Here is a 24,706-nt window from a genome sequence, read left to right on the forward strand (position 1 = left end):
TAATAATGAACCAGATAAGGAAGTTAAATATCTATAACCTTAAAGGCCATAATTAAAGTAAGAAAAAGCAATCCACACTGTACTTACAACTACACAAACATGTACTGAAATAATGATGGCTGAACATAAGGCTGTAGGTGATGTTTCTATCTTTTAAAATTTTTTATATCATGGTTATTATATTTTTGATAGGAAAACAAATGATAAAGGCTTTAAGAATGACCGTGTACTTTAAATTTTAAATTAAAATAAATTTTTATTCAAAGCATCTTTTAAAATTACAGCATGTTTATTCTTATGCTGTTAACTCTGCCAAACTACAACTTAGCCATATGAAGCATAAAACACTTCAAAAATTTGAATGTAAACCACATTTTTTAAAACAAAAAGCAGTCTTAACACACCTCGAATTTTAGATGCCAATGTATTTTTCCAAGTATATAGCTTATATCAAAAAGAACATTTTAAATGTTTCTAAATAGTTGTGATAATTTCTTAAACTGTTGCAATTATACAAATAAAAAATGTTTATGAAAAAACTATTAGAGTTGACAAAAGCTGACTGGAGAAACAAGGAAAAACCCTTACTTTTGAAGGCCTTAAATGTTATCATCTGTGAATTGGCAAATATTTGTATTTGAAAAATTGTTACTACCCTTCCTTCTTTAGTTAAGTTGATCAAAGTTCAAATTTCCCAAGACTGATGAGTGTTGTTTTTAGTTCATTAAATCACATATTTGAGAGCAAAAATTCTAGAGGAAATGCTGAAACATAAACCAAGATAATTCAGATGCTATAGTCTCTCTTACCAGCTTATAAGTGCTCCAAATTAAATTTCTATATACCACATTACAAACAAAATTCTTAGACCATTACAAATATAAATTCTCTTATTACAAAAAAATCCCTAAAGATTTGTAATTTACTGTACAGAGGAATTACATTTTTAAAGTATGTCCTCATCATGCACATTATTCGTAACTATCGTTATCTTCTTTCATACTTTTTCTCCTCTTCAAGACATTTACATGCCTCCCCTTCCCCGTGGCTACATATTTTAAACTATCTGTGTACTATGACACATTGGGATTTTTGGATAAAGAAGCCTACTTTGTAATGTTTAAACTACATCTGTAGGAACCTCTTCAACTCAAAAAAGCTAAAAAGGCACTGAAGAGCCCATATTTCCCTCTATTACTCTGAGTTTTATTCCAATTAAGCAATCTGTGAATTACCATGCTATGCATGTCATTTAGTTCTGTTTAGAACAAAAGCCAAAATGATGGAAGTTTTGCCTACATAAAGGAGGTGGTCTGCTCAGCTCTTGATTTTTCTGTTCATGCTTCAGTACATAAAGTGGTGTTTAATAACTTTATTTGGAAAAATGGCTTCAAACCACCACACAAGTTAACACACTTGCAGTTAAAACTATTTCAGAAGCCTACTTATTTGAGTAGCTAATATTTTCTGCAGTGTTTAACTGATAGCTAAATTTAGTGAACACAAAATAGCTTGGCATGTTACTCTGAAGTAAAGCAAGAAGGTGGCTTTATGCACTGAAAATATAAATATGGAGGCTTCCATTTGCTAATAATTCTAAACAAGCAGTACAATTAAAATGTAGTGTTTGCTAACAAAAGATCTAAAACATTTCACTACAAAATAACCCTGTAGGTGTCCCTTTAGTAAAAATCCAAGTGCCAAATCTCATTACAGGGCCCTTAATATGTATTTTTAAAATTACCAATTACTATGTTACCTAGACTTTGCAAGATTAATCACTCAATTTCAGCAAATGAGAAATATGAAATGTGCAAAAGTTCCCAAGTTAACATGCTAGGGATGACAAGTGCTTTTCAAACTTAAACATTTTACTGAGTTGTAAAGCCCCAGAAAGATAGAATAAGACTGATTTTGCTCCAATTTCAAAAATTCTGAACTATTGTGCATCTTACCAAGAGCCTCAAATATCTATTTTCTTCTAAGTCCGTTACTTAGAACATCTTCCAAAATAGTCAGCCTCCCATTTCTCTAGCCTTAGTGGGCACAGTATTTTGCAATTAAAATTATTTATCTTACATATTTTATACTTTCTTGCTTGCTTCAGTGTTTACAGTATTGTTAAACATACTAATATATATTGTTAAAAATGATCTTATAAATAATCTGTTTTAACTTTCTTTGGCTATTTGTACCATTCTGTTTTTCAAACAAGTGTCTTATTCAGAAAGTGCTTCCTGTGAGAACTGCTTCCAATGAATGCATTAAACTTGCAAAATCTAGCTTCCCACAATATGTAGTTTTCTACCCTGTACTGTGCAGTCCATATTTACAAAATATTTTAAACTTTACAACGAATTCATTTCCATATAAAAAAAGTGCAGTTCTCTCTCACCCCATATTCTGGGGCAATAACATTCTTCATAAATTTCTACAGAATAGCAGCCTATGATAAGCAAATAAGGTGCTTAGCTTATGCCCAAGGATCTACTTTTTAAGTACGCTGGGCAGTACTTTTGTACAGTGGAAGAGTCAGTGTCCAAGCTACTGTCGGAGTGGCGCCCCAGTCAGGTTGGCAAGCTCTATGAGCGCGAGGGCTCCGTGCAGGCGCTCCCGCTGCTCCTGCAGCCGGCGCTGGGCCCCTCTCTTCTCGTCGTCCTCTTCATCAGACTGAAGGTATTCCAGAGGGTCCTGCTGCTCCTGATCAGCCTTCTGAACCAGCTTGCCTTTCAAAGTGGGGGTGCGCTGCTCTCTCATTTCCCAATACCTATGTGAAATGCAGCCACATTAGTTACATGGCAGACATGAAATTTCCAAATGTTTACTTTTCTTTTAAAAAGTTCCGTACCACAATATTACTTTTATGTGGTTCAGTTTATAAAGTTATAAAGTGATTTAACATACATTTCCTATTTATAGAAGAAAGAAACTGAAGTTCAACGAGGGTAAGAGACGTGCTCAGGTTTCCATAATAAACCTGGCAGTTCTAGATCTTCTACTCACTCTCAAATCACATTTTTGCCATTGAACTATCACCGCCTTAAAAAGCCTGTGTGAAGTGGAGTTGAGTAAAATACAGAAATAGTAGAAAAAACAGTCCTTAGAAACTTATTTATCCTATCTACAGAAGGATGGTAACTTCTGACAGCGTTAATGCTGTAAATATTAAGCCCACAAACTATGACAAAGTGATTAACATCTGTGACACAGAGTTTGTTCAAAAACTTAAAAACACTACCCTTATTCTATTACATGGCCAACTGATAACTTACAAGAGAAAATGCAAATGCTCAACTCTTTGGTAACTAAAGAAATGCGTATTTAGGCTGGGTGCAGTGGCTCACGCCTGTAATCCTAGCACTTTGGGAGGCCGAGGCAGGCAGATCACTTGAGGTCAAGAGTTCAAAACCAGCCTGGCTAACATGGTGAAAACCCCTCTCTACTAAAAATACAAAAAAATTAGCCGGGCGTGGTGGTGGGCACCTGTAATCCCAGCTACTCCAGAGGCTGAGGCAGGAGAATGACTTGAACCTGGGAGGCGGAGGTTGCAGCAAGCTGAAGTTGGGCTGCTGCACTCCATCCAGGGTGACAGAGCGAGACTCCGTCTCAAGAAAAAAAAAAAAAAAAGAAAAATGCATTTTAAATGACAGTAACAGATCATACAAAACTGTCCATACAAAGCCTTGTATATTAATGTTCATAGTAGCTTTATATGTAATAGCCAAAAATAACCCAAATGCCCATCGAGTGAATAAACAAACTACATTTGTATAAAACTACTATTTTATAGTGACAGCAGATCAGTGTTGTATGGGGGGAAGGGGGACAGGGAGGAATGTGTGGTTCGGTTCACAATGGGGGCACGAGGAAACTTGGAAATGATGGATATGTTCACCATCTTGATTGTGGAGATGGTGTCACAGTATATACATGTCAAAAATGTATCAAATTGTATACTTTAAAATGTATCAAACTGTACACTTTAAATGTATCATAATTTCTTATATATTACTTATATACCAACAAAGCCGTTTTTATTTATTTTTATTTTATTTTTTGAGACAGTCTCACTTTGTCACCCAGGCTGGAGGGCAGTGGCACAATCTTGGCTCACTGCAACCTCCACCTCCTGGGTTCAAACTATTCTCGTGCCTCAGCCTTCTGAGTAGCTGGAATTATAGGCGCCCACCACCATGCCTGGCTAATTTTTTTTTTTTTTTTTTTGGAGACAGAGTTTCACTCTTCTTGCCCAGGCTAGAGTGCAATGACGGGGTTTTACCATGTTGGCCAGGCTGGTCTCGATCTCCCGACCTCAGGTGATCTGCCTGCCTAGGCCTCCCAAAGTGCTGGGATTACAGGCGTGAGCCACCGCGCCGGGCCTGTATTTTTAGTAGAGATGGGGTCCTGCCATTTAGCCAGGTTGATCTTGAACTCCTGACCTCAGGTGATCCATCCACCTCGGCCAAAGTGCTGGGATTACAGGCGTGAGCCACCGCACCCAGCCCCAACAAAGCTGTTTTTAAAATTACATACAAAAAAAAAAAAAAAAAATACAACTACCAAATTTCAGGAAATCCAGACTACTTAAAGTGGAAAAGTTTTGGCAATGCCCACAGAGGTCTAAAAAAAGAAGTGCAAATTGTTCAGTATGACTTGAAGGATGACTAGAAAAGGAGAATGGCAAAAGATAAGTTCAGCAAGTCAGCAGGAACCAGGTAATGAAGGACTTCGAATTCCATAATAAAGGGTTTAGGCTTTAGACTAAGGATCATACTGACATTTTAGAAAGATCCCTCTGGCAGCAGCATGGAAAATGGACTGAGAGCATTCAAGTGGCTGAATGTGAGTTAGTAAGGAGGTAGATGTCATAACTCGGTCACTGAGTAGACAGGAGAAGACAAGGAGGCGAGGTTCGGTGGCTCATGCCTGTAATCCCAACACTTTGGGAGGCCAAGGTGCGAGGATCACTTGAGGCCAGGAGTTTGAGACCAGCGTGGGCAACGTGACAAGACCCAGTCTCTACAAAAAACTTAAAAATTAGCTGGGCGTGGTGGCACACACCTGTGGTCCCAGCTACTCAGGGGGCTGAAGTGGGAGGATCACTTGAGCCCAGGAGGTCAAGGCTCAATGAGCTAATAATCCTGCTACTACAGTCCAGTCTTGACAACGGAGTAAGACCCTGTCTTGAAAAAAAAAAAAAAAAAAAAAAGACAAGGATGACCAGTAAGCTTCTGGCTGGGACACAATTAGAAATAATGGGGCAGTAGGAGCCAACCAGGAGAAACAGGAGGGGAGGAAGTGATGGAGATATTTAGTTTAAGGTACCCCTAGAATAGCCCATCTAAACAATTTCTATGACAGTGCTAACAAATTTCCCTGGAGGTGAATAATCAAATAGTATTTCCAGATTCCATTATCTATTCTTATGTATTTTTATCCAAACAAAACAGAGTTTATTCCTTCAAATATTTATCAAGGCCCAGAAGCTATGCTAGGCCCTAGGCTTACCATAATAAACAAGACAAATATCCCTGCCCGGGGAAGCTTTCAGTCTGGCAGGGAAGGTATAAAACAAACAAATAAATGTGTGATGGATGTTTTGAAAAGGAAAATGAAAGCATCTGTTAAGGGGGTCCCAGCCCGTTTGTTGCTGAGCAGGTCAGGGAGGCCTTCCTGAGTAAGAGATGAAGGTGAGCAAGAGGCTAAGCCAAGTGGGGAGTGAGTGCTCCAGGCAGAGGAAGCAGGGTGCACACAGGCCCTCATACAAAGGCACCTGTGTTGAGAAACCCACAGCCCAGCATGGCAGGGGACAGTTGCCTTATCAGAGGAAGGCAGGGCTATGGCAGCACAGCTAGGAATCCTGGACTTTACCCTAAGCAGCCAGTGAGGCCTGGGTGAGGCCTGAGCAGCTGCTGCTGGCTCGTGTACAGCAGACAGGTCCTTCGACCGAAATATCCTTAGAGAAATTCTTTTATACTGGCTGCCTTGTTGCCATTGGAAAAAATTAAATTGGTGTTTTTGGAACCTCACCTAAGAAGAACCACTAACATCTATCCCTGGTGTTTCTTTTGTTGTTTTGTTTTGAGACAGGGTCTCACTCTGTCACCCAGGCTGGAGTACAAGAGTGCAGTGGGGCCATCTCGGCTCACTGCAACCTCCGTCTCCCAGGCTCAAGCGATTCTTCTGCCTCAGTCTCCCAAGTAACTGGGATTATAGGCGCGTGCCACTACTGCCCAGGTAATTTTTGTATTTTTAGTAAAGATGAGTTTTCACTAAGTTGACCAGACTGTTCTCAAACTCCTGACCTCAGGCGATCCACCCACCTCGGCTGTCTATCCCTGTTTTAATTGGCACATAGCTAAGGCTAACATAAAGAAAATGAAGAAGGTTGCATTCATGACGAATGAAATACAATACATATAAAACATTTTTTCAAAATGGGAAAACTCTTCCTTTTAAAATAAACTGTGGTCTGGGCACTCTAATTATATTGTAATTTTCTATCACACACAGATGCTAAGATCCTAATACCACTCATAACAATTTTATAGAAAATCAGGGGTCATTTCTAATTATGTTATAAAATGTGTATAAATGCAGCTTATTTAAAATGAGAGGAGTGTCCAAGTTCCTAACATAGCCCAAGCCCGCGCTGTGCATCTTCACGGTGGACTAAAGGCAGCATTCCTGACCTCGCCAGCCACTCGGCCGCGGCCTTGTTGTCGGCAGCCTGATGTTTGCTGAGTGTGTCCGTGGGCTCCTCTCTCTTCAGCCTGGCGTAGGGGTGCTTCGGACAGTGGCGGTTTGCATGGGTGAATCTGCTCAGGCAGCCTTCAAAACACAAGGTTAACACCTGTTAGGATTTGGACATCCAGCACACAGACATATGGAAAACATTCAGTTTCACTGGTATCCAGAAAAGTAAATTAATATGGTGAAATTTAGGATCTATAATTTGGAGGAGAAAACAAACCAGCACAGTCTCATCAGTGCTAGAGCGGGGACAGGAAGACAGTCACATTTTGGTCGTGGCCATGTGTGTCCAACACCATTGGAAAGTGATTTATTAGCATGAGTTCAAAATGTTCAAAATGGCAGGGCGTAGTGGCTCACGCCTGTAATCCCAGCACTTTGGGAGGCCGAGGCGGGCAAATCACTTGAGATCAGGAGTTAGAGACCAACCTGGCCAACATGGCAAAATGCCATCTCTACTAAAAATACGAAAATTAGCCAGGCGTAATGGTCTCTGCCTGTAATCCCAGCAACGCAGGAGGCTGAGACAGGAGAATAGCTTGAACCCAGGAGGCAGAGGTTGCAGTGAGCCGAGATCACGCCATTGTACTCCAGCCTGGTGACACAGCCAGACTCCATCGCAGGGGTGGGGTGGAGTTCAAAACCTCAGACCCGAGAATTCCATTTGTGGATTCCAACGTAAGGAAGCATCCCAAAAGATGAACAAAGCTACAAGTATGAAAACATTCCCCTCAGCTTTGTTGGTAACAAGAACATTTAAAAAACAAATTAAATATTCAGACCAGGCGCAGTGGCTCATGCCTGTAATCCCAACACTTTGGGAGGCCGAGGCGGGTGGATCACCTGAGGTCAGCAGTTCAAAACCAGCCTGGCCGACATGGTCCCCCATCTCTACTAAAAATACAAAAATTAGCCGGACATGGTGGCACAAGCCTGTAATTCCAGCTACTCTGGAGGCTGAGGCAGGAGAACTGCTTGAACTCAGGAGGCGAAGGTTGCAGTGAGCCAAGATCGTGCCACTGTACTCCAGCCTGGGCGAAAAGTGAGACTCCATCTCAAAACAATAAAAAATAAATAAATAAATGCTGGGCGCAGTGGCTCACGCCTGTAATCCCAACACTTTAGGAGGCCAAGGTGGACAGATCACCTGAGGTCGAGAGTTCAAGACCAGCCTGTCCAACATGGAGAAACCCTGTCTCTACTAAAAATACAAAATTAACTGGGTATGGTGGCGTATGCCTGTAATCCCAGCTACTCGGAAGGCTGAGGCAGGAGAATCGCTTGAACCCAGGAGGCGGAGGTTGCGGTGAACTGAGATGGTGCCATTGCACTCCAGCCTGGGCAACAAGAGCAAAACTCCGTCTCAAAAAATAAATAAACAAATATTCATTATTCAACATAGAGGAAACCATTGTGTATAGGCTTAAGCAAACTTGATAGATGAAAAGTTTGCAGACCTTTGCAACATTTGTAATAATCAAGAAAATTACAGAGCAACAGGACAGACTGCACTGAACTTCAAATATACTGTAACTGCATAAAAATGTGCATCTTTAGAAACTGATAAAAGATTAAGAAAATCACATAGGATAATATGCTTACTTCACTTTAATAATTAAAAAGTTTAAAATGTTGCTCCAAAGGCTGTAATTACTTTTACAGATTTTTCTACTGTCTACAACTGGATATAGTATCTTTAATTGCCCTTTAAGGTTTCATCAAAAAGGATTACTTTATTTAAAAATCAATCATTTCTTAAGCCAGGCACAGAAAGACAAACATCACTTGTTCTCACTTATTTGTGGGATCTAAATATCAAAACAATTGAACTCATGGAGATAGAGAGTAGAACAATGGTGCCCAGAGGCTAGGAAGGGGAGCTGGGGGATGAGAGGCAGGTAAGGATGGTTAATAGGTACCAAAAATAGAAAGAATGAATAAGACCTAGTATTTTATAGCACAAGGTGACTACAGTCAATAATAACTTAACTGTACATTCTAAAATAACTTAAGAGTATAACGGGATTATTTGTAACACAAAGGACCCATGCTTGAGGGGATGGATAGCCCATTTACCATGTGATTATTATGCATTGCATGTCTGTATCAAGTATCTCATGTACCCTGTAAATATGTATACCTACTATGTACCCACAAAAATCAAAACCAACAAATTTTTAAAATCAATCATTTCTGAGAAATTCAGCATATATCACAATTATCAAAGAAAAACTTTATAAAGTTTTATAAAATTTATATTAAAAAATCTTTCCCCTCAAAAAAATTCAAGGAAAAGATATTTTAACTGTTAAGTCACAACTAGTTATTTCATAAACTTAACTTCTAACACCATACCATTTTCTGAACAAACAAAAGGTTTCTCTCCGGTGTGAAGACGCTGATGTGTTTTGAGCTGTCCACTTTGAACAAAGGCTTTTCCACAGTCTGGATAGTCACACAGATAGGGCCTCTCACCTAAGTAGACAGATGTTAGATATTATATCTGAGATAATAAGGCCAGAAGAGGAGGGGGATGGGGAGAGAATCAGCCTTTATATAGGTCATGACTCCCAATAACAATAAAACATGTCATGGCCCCCACTGAGCTGCAGGTGGAAATGGCATCAATGACTATCTGCTGGGGAACACAATCTATTCTTTAGGCCTTGAGGTTATCATCTTGAGCTTATCCCGTACTTTTTCTCCCTCATACTTCAAATCACTAGATCTTGCTGATTCTTCACTATGTCTTCCACCCACTCCTGCCTTCCCACTCAGCTTCCCCTGGTCAGACGGGCAGCCCTCCCACTAGGATGAACCCTCCGACAGCCTCCTGGCCGGCCTCTCGTTTCTTCCCCTGCACAGCACTCCCAGAGTAGCTGGCATAGAAGTCTGCTTTTGTCATACCAACTAGCCCCTGAACCACCCCCAAATCCTATTACACCCCTTGGACAACTAAAAATTATCTGCTGACTTAAATGGTCCTCTAAGATCGGCACTCTAGGCAATCTCACCAACCTCATTAGCTATTGGGGTTAAGGGGCAGAGTTTATCCTTACTTCCCTCCTGGAGAATCATTCCAGCCAGGAGGCAGTTCCTCATCTTGTTCCAATCCTTGAAAATCCTATTTTCTCTGCCCATTCAAATCTTCCCAATCCTGTGGGCTCTCAGTGAGATTCTTCCTATCTCCCCAAATAACTGAATTCTTCCTATCTACCTCCAAATAATTGAACTTTGTATACCTTCATTAACCTGGGGTCCTGTGTTGTTTATGTGTCATGGTAGTCTCCTGCAAAGATTCCTAGTACCTTATACTTCACTTAAATTCCTATAGACAACACAGTGCCAGGCTCAAGTGCTGAAAAATTTGTTCAATGATAATTAAACATTATTTATTGAAAAAAACATTATTTAATCAACAATTGTACATTAGTTTGCATTTTCCAGTGTAACTCAAAGAACAATAACAAGTCCTCCCTAAATTTCTCATTATTTAGAGACATAATAAATGGTTGTGATAGTTGAATACAAGTTAAAATAAAACACAGATATAGGTGGATTGTTTAAAATAGTAAGGGAAAAGCTTTTTACAAAATATGCTAATAGGGCTCAACTATCCCTTAGGGATCCTCCTTTCAGTTCCTTGATGTACAGACATCTAGGCTCATGCCTGGGGTATCAGGTGACACAGTGAGGTAGTGGTGATCAGGACGGCACTCAGCCCTTTCTTCATTCTGCCACAGTCTTGAATCTTACCCATACTGGCAACTCTATGGCCTACAAACCAGTTATCCAGGGGATATTTTAGAATATTTAGATTGAAAAAAATATATAAAAATTCTCAAAATTAGAATGTTTCATTAAGTAATCATTTTACTAATGGTATCTAAAGTCAAAACTTCTAGACACCTTAGTTTATAATGATTTAAAATTCAAACATTACCCCTTTCCAGGGATTTAACTTAAAAAAACCTCTATTCTATCATATCATTTAAATATATATTTTCAAAAACCACAAGTTAAAAAAAGTGAGAAACAGGTGAGCACCGTAAACATGGTGGAAAAAAATAGGGGACTGAGGGTTACAAGCTTAAGTTCTAAACCAGTACTGCCCAATGAAAGACAATATGAACCAGTTCTAGAAGGCACATTAGAAAAAGTAGAGAAAGAGGTGAAATAAAATTTTTTTTTTTTTTTTTTTTGAGATTGAGTTTTGCTCTTGTTACCCAGGCTAGAGTGCAATGTCACGTCTCGGCTCACCGCAACCTCCACCTCCCGGGTTCAAGTGATTCTCCTGCCTCAGTTTCCCGAGTAACTGGGATTACAGGCATGTGCCACCACACCTGGCTAATTTTGTATTTTTAGTAGAGATGGGGTCTCTCCATGTTAGCCAGGCTGGTCTTGAACTCCTGACCTCAGGTGATCCACCCACCTCAGCCTCTCAAAGTGCTGGGATTACAGGAGTGAGCCACGGCACCCAGCCGTGAAATTAATTTTAATGATGTATTTTATTTAATCCAATTTATCTAAAAGTGTCATTTCAATACATAATCAACAGTAAAAATTATTGTTTACTCTTTTTTTCATATTAAGTATGTTTTATATTACTGCCCATCTCAATTTAGACTACCCACATTTCAAGTGCTCAGGAGTCACAGTGGCTACTGTATGGGGCAGTGTAGCTCTACCTTTAAAGGTATGAGAGACTGATTGTAAGCCGGTAGTAGTTGGATTTTTGGCACTTCAGTTTCCTCACCTGTAAACTATTAGATGAACTATAAAGTTCCTTCCTTTGGGGCCAACTTTATAGCGAGAACAAGGGCCCTCTATACTTTTTTTTTTTTTTTGGCTCTCTAAATGATATTTAAAATGCAAATATAATTTCCATATGCAAATAAAGATGTACCATAATCTTGAGATGGCTGCCTACCATAGTTCACCACAGATTTAATGCTTAGGTCAAATGTCCTGATAGCACAGTGAGGACTCTAAACATTCTATTAAAAACTTGACAATTAATGTTTTTGGCCTACAGATGAATTTTATCAATTACATAGATAAAAGTATATCAAGTACAATTTGGGCAAGTAGGGGGTAAAACTAAATTTGCCAATAACATGACTATGACATCTAGGTTAATTACCATGATAACTTTAGAAATCACATGTAACCAGTATTCATAAAACCACCACTCTCCACCAAAAAGAAACTGACTATACTGCCTTTTTTAAAAACTTCACAATAATGGTAATAAGAAAATATAAAGCAACTAAAAAGTTAATTTTTACTCAATATCAAATCAGCGTTCAGTTAAGTGTTACTTCTGGCCAGGCGCGGTGGCTCACGCCTGTAATCCCAGCACTTTGGGAGGCTGAGGCAGGCGGATCACAAGGTCAGGAGTTCGAGACCAGCCTGACCAACATGGTGAAACCCCGTCTCTACTAAAAATACAAAAATTAGCTGGGCGTGGTGGTGCACACCTGTAATCCCAGCTACTCAGGAGGCTGAGGCAAGAGAATTGCTTGAACCCAGGAGGCGGAGCTTGCAGTAAGCCGAGATCGCGCCATTGCACTCCAGCCTGGGCAACAGGGCGAGACTATCTCAAAAAAAAGAAAAAAGTGTTACTTCTGGCAGTCTCTATAAAATTTGCTCAACTTACCTGTATGAGTCCTTTTGTGAGCCTGGAGAGATTTCTCCCTTGGAAACACCCTATTACAGATGTTACAACGGATTCTGCTGGATGAATGCTCTCCTTCGTTTATTAAATCGCGGACAGTATCTGCTCTGGGCCTACCACGTCGGATTCCATCCTGTTGATAATTTTTATAAACATTAATATAATTTATTTAACTCTACTCATTAAAGCAACATATCATAATATAACTTTTAAAAATCTTTCTTGGGAGCTGGGCACAGCGGCACACACTTATAGTCCCAGCTATTTAGGAGGCTGAGGTAGGAGGATCGCTTGAGGCCAGGAGTTCGAAGCAACATAGCACAAAACATTTTTGTTTTGTCTCTAAAAACAAAGCAAAAGTCTTTCTTAAGGGACATCAGTAAAAATGGTGAGGCAGGTAACTCGAATGGCCCATCCCTCCACAGATGACTGAAAAATCAAGCAAAAACTGTCAGATCAGCTTTGTCACAACTCCAGAAAATACATTTATAGCAACTAAGCAAACTGAATCAATAAAAAAGCAACTTGAAACAGTAGAAAAGCTTTGCAGCATTTTGACTTGCCCTCTCTCTTTCCCTTCCCCAGTGGCAGTCTTGAAGACAGCAGCCTGCATTCTCAGTCTGGGAACCTACTCCTTTAGTCCCTGCTTCCAGAGGGAGAAATTCTGAAAAAATTGCATTTGCCTGTTTTGAGCCTGCGGGTTACCTGAAGGACTGACACAAGGCATTGGTCTTTGCTTTCCCTAACTTGGAACAGGGCAGAGAGGTGTCTCTTCAGAGGGTATTGCTCAAAAAACTTGTAAGACAAATAATCTGCAGCCACCTGGGGCAAAAGATTTCAGTTGAGGCAAACAGACACACCAACAGCCTGAGAGGAAAAGCTGGGAGAAAGTTTCTTTTGGAAATTAGGGCATTCAACAATGTCCACTTATACTAAGGTTAGGAATTTAGAAAGTCATGCATATATGCCCAGGGCAGGAAGCATGCTCAGAAAAGATCTGAAAAGACCCTTTAGCTGAACTTTCGGCTCAGCACAAGCAGGAAATGAGGCTAGAGTAGAGTTGTAAACAGCAGGGCTAAGCAATGACAGTGTCCCCCAACACAGCCATTCTGCAAAGACTGGGAGAAGGTGGTTGTCCTCCTTTCTTTCTACTCTTTTTTGGGGGATGGTGGAGGGAGGCTCTAGGTATTCAAAAAAGTCTGGCAAAACACTAGTGGTGGCTCAGCCTATAATCCCAGTGACTCAGGTGGGAGGATCACTTGAGCGAAGGAGTTCAAGGCTGCACTGAGTTATGATGCCCCTGCACTGTAGCCTGAGTGACAGAGTGAGACCCCATCTCTAAAAAACAAAAAACAAAGTGCCGGGCATGGTGGCTTACGCCTGTAATCCCAGCACTTTGAGAGGCTAAGGCCAGTGGATCACCTGAGTCAGAAGTTCAAGACCAGCCTGGCTAACATGGCGAGACCCCGTCTCTACTAAAAATACAAAAATTAGCCAGGCATAGTGGCACACACCACTAGTCCCAGCTACTCAGGAGGCTGACGCAGGAGAATTGCTTGAACCTGAGAGGTGGAGGTTGCAGTGAGCTGAGATCGCGCCACTGCACCCTGGCCTGGGTGACAAAGCAAGACTCCATCTCAAAAAAACAAAAAACAAACAAACAAAAAAAGCATCAGCTGAACACAGGCTAAGAAAGAGACTTTAGAGAACAAACACAACAAAGAACACAGAATTTAGAAAGAGTTTAAAACAATCACTAAACAACTAACTACAACTCATAGCAAACAACAAAAATTCAGAAGGAAGGGTCTGATTTCCGGAGTCACCACATTATAATATTCAAAACATCCAGTTTTCAACAAAATGTTACAAAGCATGAGAAGAAATAAAAAAACAGTATGGTACATACACTGGAGAAATTAACACAAAGAGACTGAGAAGAAGAACAGACACTGGACTTACTAGACAAAGATTTTAAATCAACTGTCTTAAATGTGTTCAGTGAGCTAATGGAAATGATGGACAAAGAATAACAAGAAGCCTGGGTAACATAGCAAGACCCCCTCTCTAAAAGGAAGAAAAATAAATTAGCCAGGCATGGTGGCACTTCTCCCAAGCTACTTGGGAGGCTAAGGTGGGAGAATTACTTGACCCTGCAAGGTCAAGGCTGCAGTGAGCCATGATTACACCACTGCTCTCCAGCCTGGGCAACAGAGCAAGACCCTGTATTAAAAAAAAAAAAAGGAAAAAGAAGGACAAGAAACCAGGAGAACAATGTCTCAACAAACAGAAAACCAACAAAGAGACAGAAATTATAAAAAAGAATCAAATAGATATTCTGGAGCTGATAAGTACAATAACTGAAAAAAAAAAAACTTCACTAGAGGATTTCAATGGCAGATTTGAACTGACAGAACAATCAGCCAACTTGAAGATAGATCAGTTGAATTTATCCAGTCTGAAGAACAGAAAGAAAAAAGAAGGAAGGGAAATCAACAGAGTCTAAGATGCCTATGGAACACCATCAAGCATACCAACATACATATAACTGGAGTTGTAGAGGCAAGAGAGAAAAGGGAAGGATATTTGAAGAAATAATGACGGAAAACTTCCCAAACTTGATAAGACACAAATCTAAACATCCAAGAAGCTCAATACACTTCAAGAAAAATAAAGAGATCCACACCAAGACATTTTGTAATCAAACTGTCAAATGACAAAAAGAATCTTGAAAGCAGCAAGAAAGTAGTGACTTGGATAAGCACCGTGGCTCAAGCCTGTAATCCCAACACTTTGGGAGGCCAAGGCAGGAGGATCACTTGAATCCAGGAGTTTGAGACCAGCCTGGGAAACATAAGGAGACCCCATCTCTACAAATAATTTAAAAATTATCCAAGTGTGGTGGTACACGCCTGTGGTCCCAGCTACTCAGGAGGCTGAGGAAGGAGGATCAGCTGAGCCTGGGAGGTCAAGGCTGCAATAAGCCATGATCGCACCACTGGACTTCAGCCTGGGGACAAAACAAGACCGGGCCTCAAAAGGAAAAGAAAGTGGTTCATCATGTAAAAGGGGTCCTCAATAAGATTAACAGCTGATTGGGAGGCCGAGGTGGGCAGATCACAATGTCAGGAGCTCGAGACCAGCCTGACCAACATGGCGAAACCCCGCCTCTACTAAAACTACAAAAATTAGGCCGGGCACAGTGGCTCAAGCCTGTAATCCCGACACTTTGGGAGGCCAAGGCGGGCAGATCACCTGAGGTCAAGAGTTCGAGACCAGCCTTAACATGGAGAAACCCTGTCTCTACTAAAAATACAAAATTAGCTGAGCATGGTGGTGCATGCCTGTACTCCCAGCTACTCAGGAGGCTGAGGCAGGAGAATTGCTTGAACCTGGGAGGCAGAGGTTGCGGTGAGCCGAGATCATACCATTGCACTCCAGCCTGGGCAACAAGAACGAAGCTCCGTCTCAAACAAAACAAACAAAAAAAAATTAGCCAGGTGTGGTGGCGCACGCCTGTAATCCCAGCTACTCAGGAGGCTGAGGCAGGAGAATCGCTTGAACCTGGGAGGTGGAGGTTGCAGTGAGCCGAGATTGCGCCCCTGCACTCCAGCCTGGGAGACAGTGTGAGATGCCATCACAAAAAAAAAAAAAAAAAAAAATTTAAAATTAGCAAGGTGCAGTGGTATGTGCCTATAGTCCCAGCTACTCAGGAGGCTGAGGCAGGAGGATCACTTGAGCCCAGGAGTTCAAGGCTATAGTGAGCTATGATCACACCACTGCACTCCAGCCTGGGCAACAGAGCAAGACCCTATCTCTTAAATTCCAGCACTTTGGGAGGCTGAGGTGGGCAGGTCACGAGGTCAAGAGATCAAGACCATCCTGGCCAACATGGTGAAACCCCGACTCTACTAAAAATACAAAAATTAGCTGGGCATGGTGGCACGCACCTATAGTCCCAGCTACTCAGGAGGCTGAGGCAGGAAAATCGCTTGAACCCAGAAGGCGGAGGTTGCAGTGAGCCGAGTTCGCACCACTGCACTCCAGCCTGGCGACGGAGCTAGACTCCATCTCCAAAAAAAAAAAGAAACAAACAAACAAAAGAAAAGAAGAAAGAAAGAAAGAACTGTGAAAGGACAGAAAAACTTATAACTTTTAGAAATACATATACACCTAAGAACAGAGCCCCCTGCAAAAGGTGACAGAATTAAAAGGAGAAATAGTTCAAAAACAGCAGGAGTCTTCGATACCCTACTTCCTTTACTTCTTTTTTTTTTTTTTTTTTTGAGACAGGGTCTCACTCTTGTTGCCCAGGCTGGAGTGCAGTGGTGCAGTCTCAGCTCACTGCAACCTCCACCTCCCAGGTTCAAGTGATTCTCCTGCCTCAGCCTCCCGAGTAGCTGGGATTACAAGTGCCCACCACCACGCATGGCTAATTTTTTTTTTTTTTGTATTTTTAGTAGAGACGGTTTCACCTTGTTGGCCAGGCTGGTCTTGAACTCCTGGCCTCAAGTGATCCGCCCATCTCGGCCTCCCGGAGTGTTAGGATTACAGGCATGAGCCCCTGTGCCCAGTTAATACCCTACTTTCAATAATGAATAAGACAACTAGGCAGAAGATCCACAAGGATATTCTCCAACACAGACCTTATGTTAGACCACAAAAAAGTCTCAATAAATTTTAAAAGACTGAAAGCATTCCAAGTATCTTCTCTGACCTCATGGAATGAAACTTTACAGAAGGAAAACAGGAACAAATATATAGAAATTAAACAACACACCTTTTGTTTTTTTTGAGACGGAGTTTTGCTCTGTTGCCCAGGCCCGAGTGCAGTGGCATGATCTCAGCTCATTGCAATCTCCACCTCCCGAGTTCCAGCAATTCTCCTGCCTCAGCCTCCTGAGCAGCTGGGACTACAGGTGTGCGCCACCACACCCAGATAATTTTTGTATTTTTAGTAGAGACATGGTTTCACCATATTGACCAGGCTGGTCCTGAACTCCTGACCTCGTGATCCACCCGCCTTGGCCTCCCAAAGTGCTGGGATTACAGGCGTAAGCCCCCGTGCCCGGCCCAACACACTCTTAAATAGCCAATGGGTCAAAGAATAAATCACAAGGGAAAAAAGAAAATACCTTGACACAAATAATACCAAAAACACAACATACCAAACTTATAGGATACAATTCAGGAATTAGATGACTTAAAATTGATAAGACAGCAATGCTATCCAAAGCAATCTTACAGCCACAATGCAATCTCTATTAAAATTCCAGGGGTTTTCTTTTTTTTTTTGCAGAAATGGAAAAGGCTATCCTCAAGTTCATATGGAATTATAGGAGGCTCCAAATAGCCAAAATAATCTTGAAAAAGAGAACAAAACAGGAGGACTCACACTTCCCAATTTCAAAACTTACTACTAAGCACTGGCAATTAAGACAGTGTGGTAATGGCATAAGGAAAGACATATAGACAAATGAAATAAAATTTAGAGTACAGAACCTAACCTATACATGAAAGGCCAATTGATTTTCAACAAGGGACCCAAGAACATTCAACAGAGAAATAATAGTCTCTTTAACAAATGGTTCTGGGATAACTGGATTTCCATATACAAAAGGATAAAGTTAGACCCCTGCCTTACACTATATACAAAAACTAACTCAAAATGTACCACAGAGCTAAATATAAGAACTAAAACTATAGAGCTCTTAGCTGGACACGGTAGCCCATGCCTGTAATCCCAGCACTTCGAGAGGCCGAGGTGGGTGGATTGTTTCAGCCCAAAAATTCGAGATCAGCCTGGGCAACATGGTGAAATCTCATCTCTACCAAAAATACAAAAAGTTAGCCGAGCAGGGTGGCACATGCCTGGAATCCCAGCTACTCAGGAGGCAGAGGTTGCAGTGAGCCAAGATCACGCCACTGCATTCCAGCCTGGGCAACAGAATGAGACCCTGTCTCAAAAAAACAAAAACAAGGCCGGGTGCGGTGGCTCACGCCTGTAATCCCAGCACTTTGGGAGGCCAAGGCGGGCGGATCACGAGGTCAGGAGATCAAGACCATCCTGGCTAACACGATGAAACCCCGTCTCTACTAAAAATACAAAAACTTGGCTGGGCGCAGTGGCTCACGCCTGTAATCCCAGCACTTTGGGAGGCCGAGGCGGGTGGATTACGAGGTCAGGAGATGGAGACCATCCTGGCTAACATGGTGAAACCCCATCTCTACTAAAAATACAAAAAATTAGCCGGGCGCAGTGGCGGGCGCCTGTAGTCCCAGCTACTCGGGAGGCTGAGGCAGGAGAATGGCGTGAACCCGAGAGACGGAGCTTGCAGTGAGCCGAGATCACGCCACTGCACTCCAGGCTGGGCAACAGAGCGAGCCTCCGTCTCCGAAAAAAAAAAAAAAAAAAGACTGTAATGCTCTTAAAGAAAAACATAGGGATGACTCTTCTTGACTTTGTATTTTTTTAATGGATTTTTAGATATGGCACCAAGAGCTAAGCAACAAAAGAATAAATTGGACTGAATCAAAATGTAAAACTTTTGTACATCAAAGGACATTATGAAGAAAACGAAAGGCCAACCTACAGAATGGGAGATAATTATTTGCAAACCATACATCTGATAAGGGCCTAGTATCAAGGATATAAAAAGACCTCTTAGAACTCAACAACAAAAAAAAACACAAAAAACTCTATTAAAAAATAGGCAAATGATTTGAACAGACATTTCTCCAAAGCAGTTATATGGCCGACAAATGCAATTATATGGCCAGCAAATACATAAAAAGATGCTCAAAATCAGCCACATGCAGTGTATCATGCCTGTAATCCCAGCACTTTGGGAGGCCAAGGTGGGTGGATTACCTGAGGTCAGGAGTTCAAGACTAGCCTGGCCAACATGGTGAAACCCCGTTTCTACTAAAAATACAAAAATTAGTCGGGCATGATGGCGAGTGCCTGTAATCCCAGCTACTCAGGAAGCTGAGGTGGGAGAATCGCTTGAACCCGGAGGTTGCAGTGAGCAGAGATCACACCACTGCACTCCAGCCTGGCCAACTGAGCGAAACTCTGTCTCAAAAAAAAAAAAGCCTCAAAATTATTCATCATTTAGGAAAATGCTAATTGAAACCACAGTGAGATACTACTTTGCACCAACTAGGTTATACTATACTGGGAGAAAAAAAGGAAAATAAGTAGGAAATAGTTTTTTATAAAAAATGTAGAGAAATTGGAACCATCATATACTACTGATGAGTATGTAAAATGGCTCAGCCACTGTGGAAAAGTTTGATAGTTTTGTATCGATATCATATATATACATATACATACACAATGGAATATGTATACATATATAATGAAATTATTCAGCCATGAAAATAATATGTGCTACAAAGTGGATGAACCTAAAAAACAGTATGCTAAAAAAAGAAGCCAAACACAAAAGGCAACATATTGTGTGACTTCATTTAATGAAATATCCAGAATAGGTAAATCCATAGAGACAGAAAGTAGGTTGTTGGTTTCCAAGGTCTGCATGTAGTAGGGAACAGGGAATCATGGCCTAACAGATCAAGTTTTCTTTACAGGTGATAAAAATGTTTTGGAACTTGTAGAACATTATGAATGTACTAAATGTCACTAGATTGTACACTTTAAAATGATTAATTTAATGTTATGTAATTTTACGTTGATTAAAAACCTAAGGAAATCTGAATATGCTATGGGCTTCAGTTAATACTAGTGCATCAGTATTGGTTCATTAATTTTTAACAAATGTACCACACTAGTGTAAGATGTTAACGGGGAAGCTGGGTGTGCAGTTTATGGGAACTCTCTGTACTACCTTCACAGCTTTTCTATACAGCTAAAACTAATATAAAATAAACATTTACTTGAAAGAAACTTTGTTTCCCAGTTAAGTGAACTTTCACACATACAAGTTACATGAAAAAAAATCATAAAAGGATCATATACAACTACATCTAAAACGAAGATGCTTTTAGGGCTTTCAATATCAAAACTCAAAGCCTTCCACAAGCTTAAACATCAGCCTGAAACCTTGAAGGATAGTAATAAGCTACAGCAAAATTCCTTTCAATCAAATTTTCACATTGAAAGAAAAGTTCAATCCCTACATGGATGAGTTCTCTTCTAGGATAAATCATGTTTTAAGAAAATCCTTAGATATTAAAATCTATATTCAGCACAACTTAATGACCTGATTTCAGTCTTATACCATGAATATTCAAATTAGTTGTACACTTACTACTTTTATTCTGAAAGTCCACAGAAAGTTTTCAAAAGATTTAATGAAGTCTTTACCTATTTTTCCTTTAGTCTTTAGATACAGGCAGCGTAAAACAGGAACACCTAAAAATTATTAATAACTGAAGAAATATGTTTTATGTTGGTAAATTCTCATTAGCCATTACAGTTAACTTTTTTAATGATTAAGACCGTGGGGGCCGGGCGCGGTGGCTCACACCTGTAATCCCAGCACTTTGGGAAGCCGAGGCAGGCGGATCACGAGGTCAAGAGATCGAGACCATCCTGGCTAACACAGTGAAACCCCGTCTCTACTAAAAAAAATACAAAAAATTAGCCGGGCGTGGTGGCGGGCGCCTGTAGTCCCAGCTACTCGGGAGGCTGAGGCAGGAGAATGGCGTGAACCCGGGAGGTGGAACTTGCAGTGAGCCGAGATGGCACCACTGCACTCCAGCCTGGATGACAGAGCGAGACTCCACCTCAAAAAAAAAAAAAAAAAAAAGAACGTGGGGGTCAGGCACAGTGGCTCACATCTGTAATCCCAGCACTTTGGGAGTCTGAGGTGACAGGGTCGCTTGAGGCCAGAAGTTAGAGACCAACCTGGGCAACATAGCAAGACCCCATCTCTATTATTAAATAAATAAACAGCTTTCCTGTCCTGGCCTGCGTGGCGTGGGCTTGTGGGTCTTTGAGACCCGAAAATTGAGAGCATTTTCGCACCCCAGGGGCTGCTCCTGGCGGCTCTGCGGCCGTCACCATGCCACAGAATGAATATATTGAATTACACCGTAAACACTATGGATACCGTTTGGATTACCAACAGAAAAAGAGAAAGAAAGAAAGTGGAGAGGCTCATGAACGTTCAAAGAAGGCAAAGAAAATGATTGGTCTGAAGGCTAAGCTTTAACATAAACAGCGCCATGCTGAGAAAATACAAATGAAAAAGACTATCAAAGATTCATGAAAAGAGAAACACCAAACACAAGAATGATGAAAAGACTCCACAGGGAGCAGTACCTGCCTATCTGCTGGACAGAGAGGGACAATCTCGAACTAAAGTACTTTCCAATATGATTAAACAGAAACGAAAAGAAAAGGCAGGAAAATGGGAAGTCCCTCTGCCTAAAGTACGTGCCCAGGGAGAAGCAGAAGTATTAAAAGTTATTCGAACAGGAAAGAGAAAGAAGGCATGGAAGAGGATGGTTACTAAAGTGTGCTTTGTTGGAGATGGCTTTACAAGAAAACCACCTAAATATGAAAGATTCATCAGGCCAATGAGACGGGGTTTCACCGTGTTAGCCAGGATGGTCTCGATCTCTGTAATCCGCCCGCCTTAGCCTCCCAAAGTGCTGGAATTACAGGCATGAGCCACCGTGCCCGGCCAGCGTGAGTAATTTTTAATAGATTAAAATATTGGCAAATAGCCTGTTTCTGTAAATGAAGTTTTAATGGAACACAAAATAAATAAATAAATAAACATTGGACACAGGAAGGGGAATATCACACACCAGGCCTGTCGCGGGGTTGGGGGAGGGGGGAGGGATAGCATTAGGAGATATACCTAATGTAAATGACGAGTTAATGGGTGCAGCACACCAACATGGCACATGTGTACATATGTAACAAATCTGCACGTTGTGCACATGTACCCTAGAACTTAAAGTATAATAAATAAATAAATAATAAATAAATATTTTTTTAAAAACAGAATGTGGAAAGGCTACATATCCAAAAGAAATGAAAACAGAATCTCAAAGAGATATTTGCATATCTGTGTTCATTGCAGCATTATTCACAATCGATAGCAACCCAAATGTCCACTGACTGATGAATGGATAAATAGTGCTATATACAGTTCAGCCTAAGCAAACTCAGTGTGTTATAGTAACAATGGAGTACTACTCAGCCTTCAGAAAGATGGAAATCCTGCCATATGCCATAACATGGATGAACCTTTAGGAAACTATGCTAAGTAAAACAAACCAGTGACAAAAAGGCAAATACTGCATAATTTTACCTATATGAGGTATCTGAGGTCATCAAACTCTTAGAAGAGTGGTGATTGCCAGGGACTAGAGAGGGGCGGGGGAAAGGCAAGTGCAGTGAGTATAGAGTTTGTTTTACAAGATGAATAAATTCTAGGGACTTGTTGCACAACCGTTTACATATAGTCAACACTACTGTACTGTATACTTAAAAATGGTTAAGGTAGTAAATGTTATGGGGTTTTTGCCACAATTTTTTAAATGTCAGAAGGCACTGTGGCAGATATTATTGCAAAAACATTCACTGCCCCTTTCACTGTGGGTCCAGAGTGCAACTTAGCCATATGACTTGCTTTGGCCAATAAAATGTGAGTGAAAATAGCATGTGTAGTTTGGATGTTTGTCCCCTCCAAATCTCATGTTGAAATTTGATCCCCAGTATTGGAGGCGGAGCCTAGTGGAACGTGTCTGGGTCATAAAGACAGATCCCTCATGAACATCTAGATGCTGTCCTCGCTCATATTGTTACCATGAGATCTGACTGTTAAAAAAAGCCTGTCACTTCCTCCCCTCCCTCTTGTTCCCTCTCTCACCATGTGAAACCTGCTCCCCTTCGCCTTCTGCCATGATCAGAAGCTCCCTGAGGTCCCTCACCAGAAGCAGATTCTGGTGCCATGCCTCTGGTACAGCCTGCAGAACTACAAGCCAAATAAACCTATTTTCCTCATAAATCGCCCACCTTCAGATATTCTTTTTATAGCAATGCAAAATGGACTAATACAACATATGGTTCTGCCATCTCTGTTTTCTCTCTGCCTTAAGACTCATCTGTCCCAGCTTGGAGAGATTCCTTCAGGATCCTAGAATGAACAGAATGTGGAGCACACCAGTGGTCAACCCTCCCAGGACACATAACATGAGCCATGTTGAGGCTGAGATTGCCATCTTGAAGTTGCATTCTGCAGCCTGCTTTTTAGCCTGAGCTAACTGACTCAGTAGGTTAGTAACAAATATCTGTTGAGGAAACAAAAAGCTCATCAACCTTACTTAATTACTCAAGAAATTCCCATGCATAATGAAGCAGGAATTAGCAAGATCCTAAATGGACCATGACTTGTTAAAGTGCAAATTAACAAATCAACTTGTGGCCATGATTGGTGGTCATAAATTCTTTCATCTTCTTTACTCCTTGGCTGTGATCCTCAGTAGCCACATATAGCTCAAGTCTTGCTTGCTAAAATTATTAACCCAGAGTCAGACAGAAGGAGCTACACAGGAGTGAAATCTTTATTGCCATCATTTATTAAGCCACAATAATTTCATGGATTATTGCTGGTTATGGTCATATCATGAATAATTGTTTTAATAAGTACAAAATAAATATAAAAGAATATAGCATCTGTGATCAATAAAAATAGCAGCTGATTCTGTTAAGGAAGAAATAGAACATGAAATCAGGTCCATTAAAAACCACAGGCCGGGCGTGGTGGCTCACGCCTGTAATCCCAGCACTTTGGGAGGTCGAGGCGGCTGGATCACGAGGTCAGGAGATCGAGACCATGGTGAAACCCTGTCTCTACTAAAAATGCAAAATAATTAGCTGGGCGTGGTGGCGGGCGCCTGTAGTCCCAGCTACTCGGGAGGCTGAGGCAGGAGAATGGCGTGAACCCAGGAGGCGGAGGTTGCAGTGGGCCGAGATCGCACCACTGCACTCCAGCCTGGGCGACAGAGCGAAACTCCATCTCAAAAAAAAAAAAAAAAAAAAAAAAACCATAGGCCTGGCTGGGCATGGTGGCTCACGCCTGTAATCCCAGCACTTTGGGAGGCCGAGGCGGGTGGATCACGAGGTCAGGAGATGGAGACCATCCTGGCTAACACGGTGAAATCCCGTCTCTACTAAAAATACAAAAAATTAGCCGGGCGTGGTGGTGGGCGCTTGTAGTCCCAGCTACTCGGGAGGCTGAGGCAGGAGAATGGCGTGAACTCAGGAGGCGGAGCTTGCAGTGAGCCGAGAAGGCA

At 41.3% G+C, this 24,706-nt stretch overlaps 1 protein-coding gene and 1 pseudogene across 1 annotated transcript in view; one reads left to right on the forward strand and one right to left on the reverse strand.

Annotated features, from left to right (window-relative positions):
- Window positions 1-236: 236 nt before the first annotated feature.
- The window catches only part of ZNF367 (zinc finger protein 367), a 32,332-nt gene continuing 7,862 nt past the window's right edge, over window positions 237-24,706 (reverse strand). The window contains exons 2-5 of the mRNA XM_054502265.2: window positions 12,413-12,563; window positions 9,109-9,228; window positions 6,693-6,831; window positions 237-2,767 (exon numbers count right to left, since the gene is read on the reverse strand). Coding sequence (XP_054358240.1) covers window positions 2,545-2,767; window positions 6,693-6,831; window positions 9,109-9,228; window positions 12,413-12,563 — 633 coding nt within the window. The 3' untranslated portion in view covers window positions 237-2,544. The remainder of the gene's footprint in view (window positions 2,768-6,692; window positions 6,832-9,108; window positions 9,229-12,412; window positions 12,564-24,706) is intronic.
- Window positions 21,361-22,039, forward strand: LOC129044365 (ribosome biogenesis protein NSA2 homolog; annotated as a pseudogene).

This window comes from Pongo pygmaeus, chromosome 13 (assembly GCF_028885625.2).
Source record: "Pongo pygmaeus isolate AG05252 chromosome 13, NHGRI_mPonPyg2-v2.0_pri, whole genome shotgun sequence".
Classification (NCBI taxonomy): domain Eukaryota; kingdom Metazoa; phylum Chordata; class Mammalia; order Primates; family Hominidae; genus Pongo; species Pongo pygmaeus.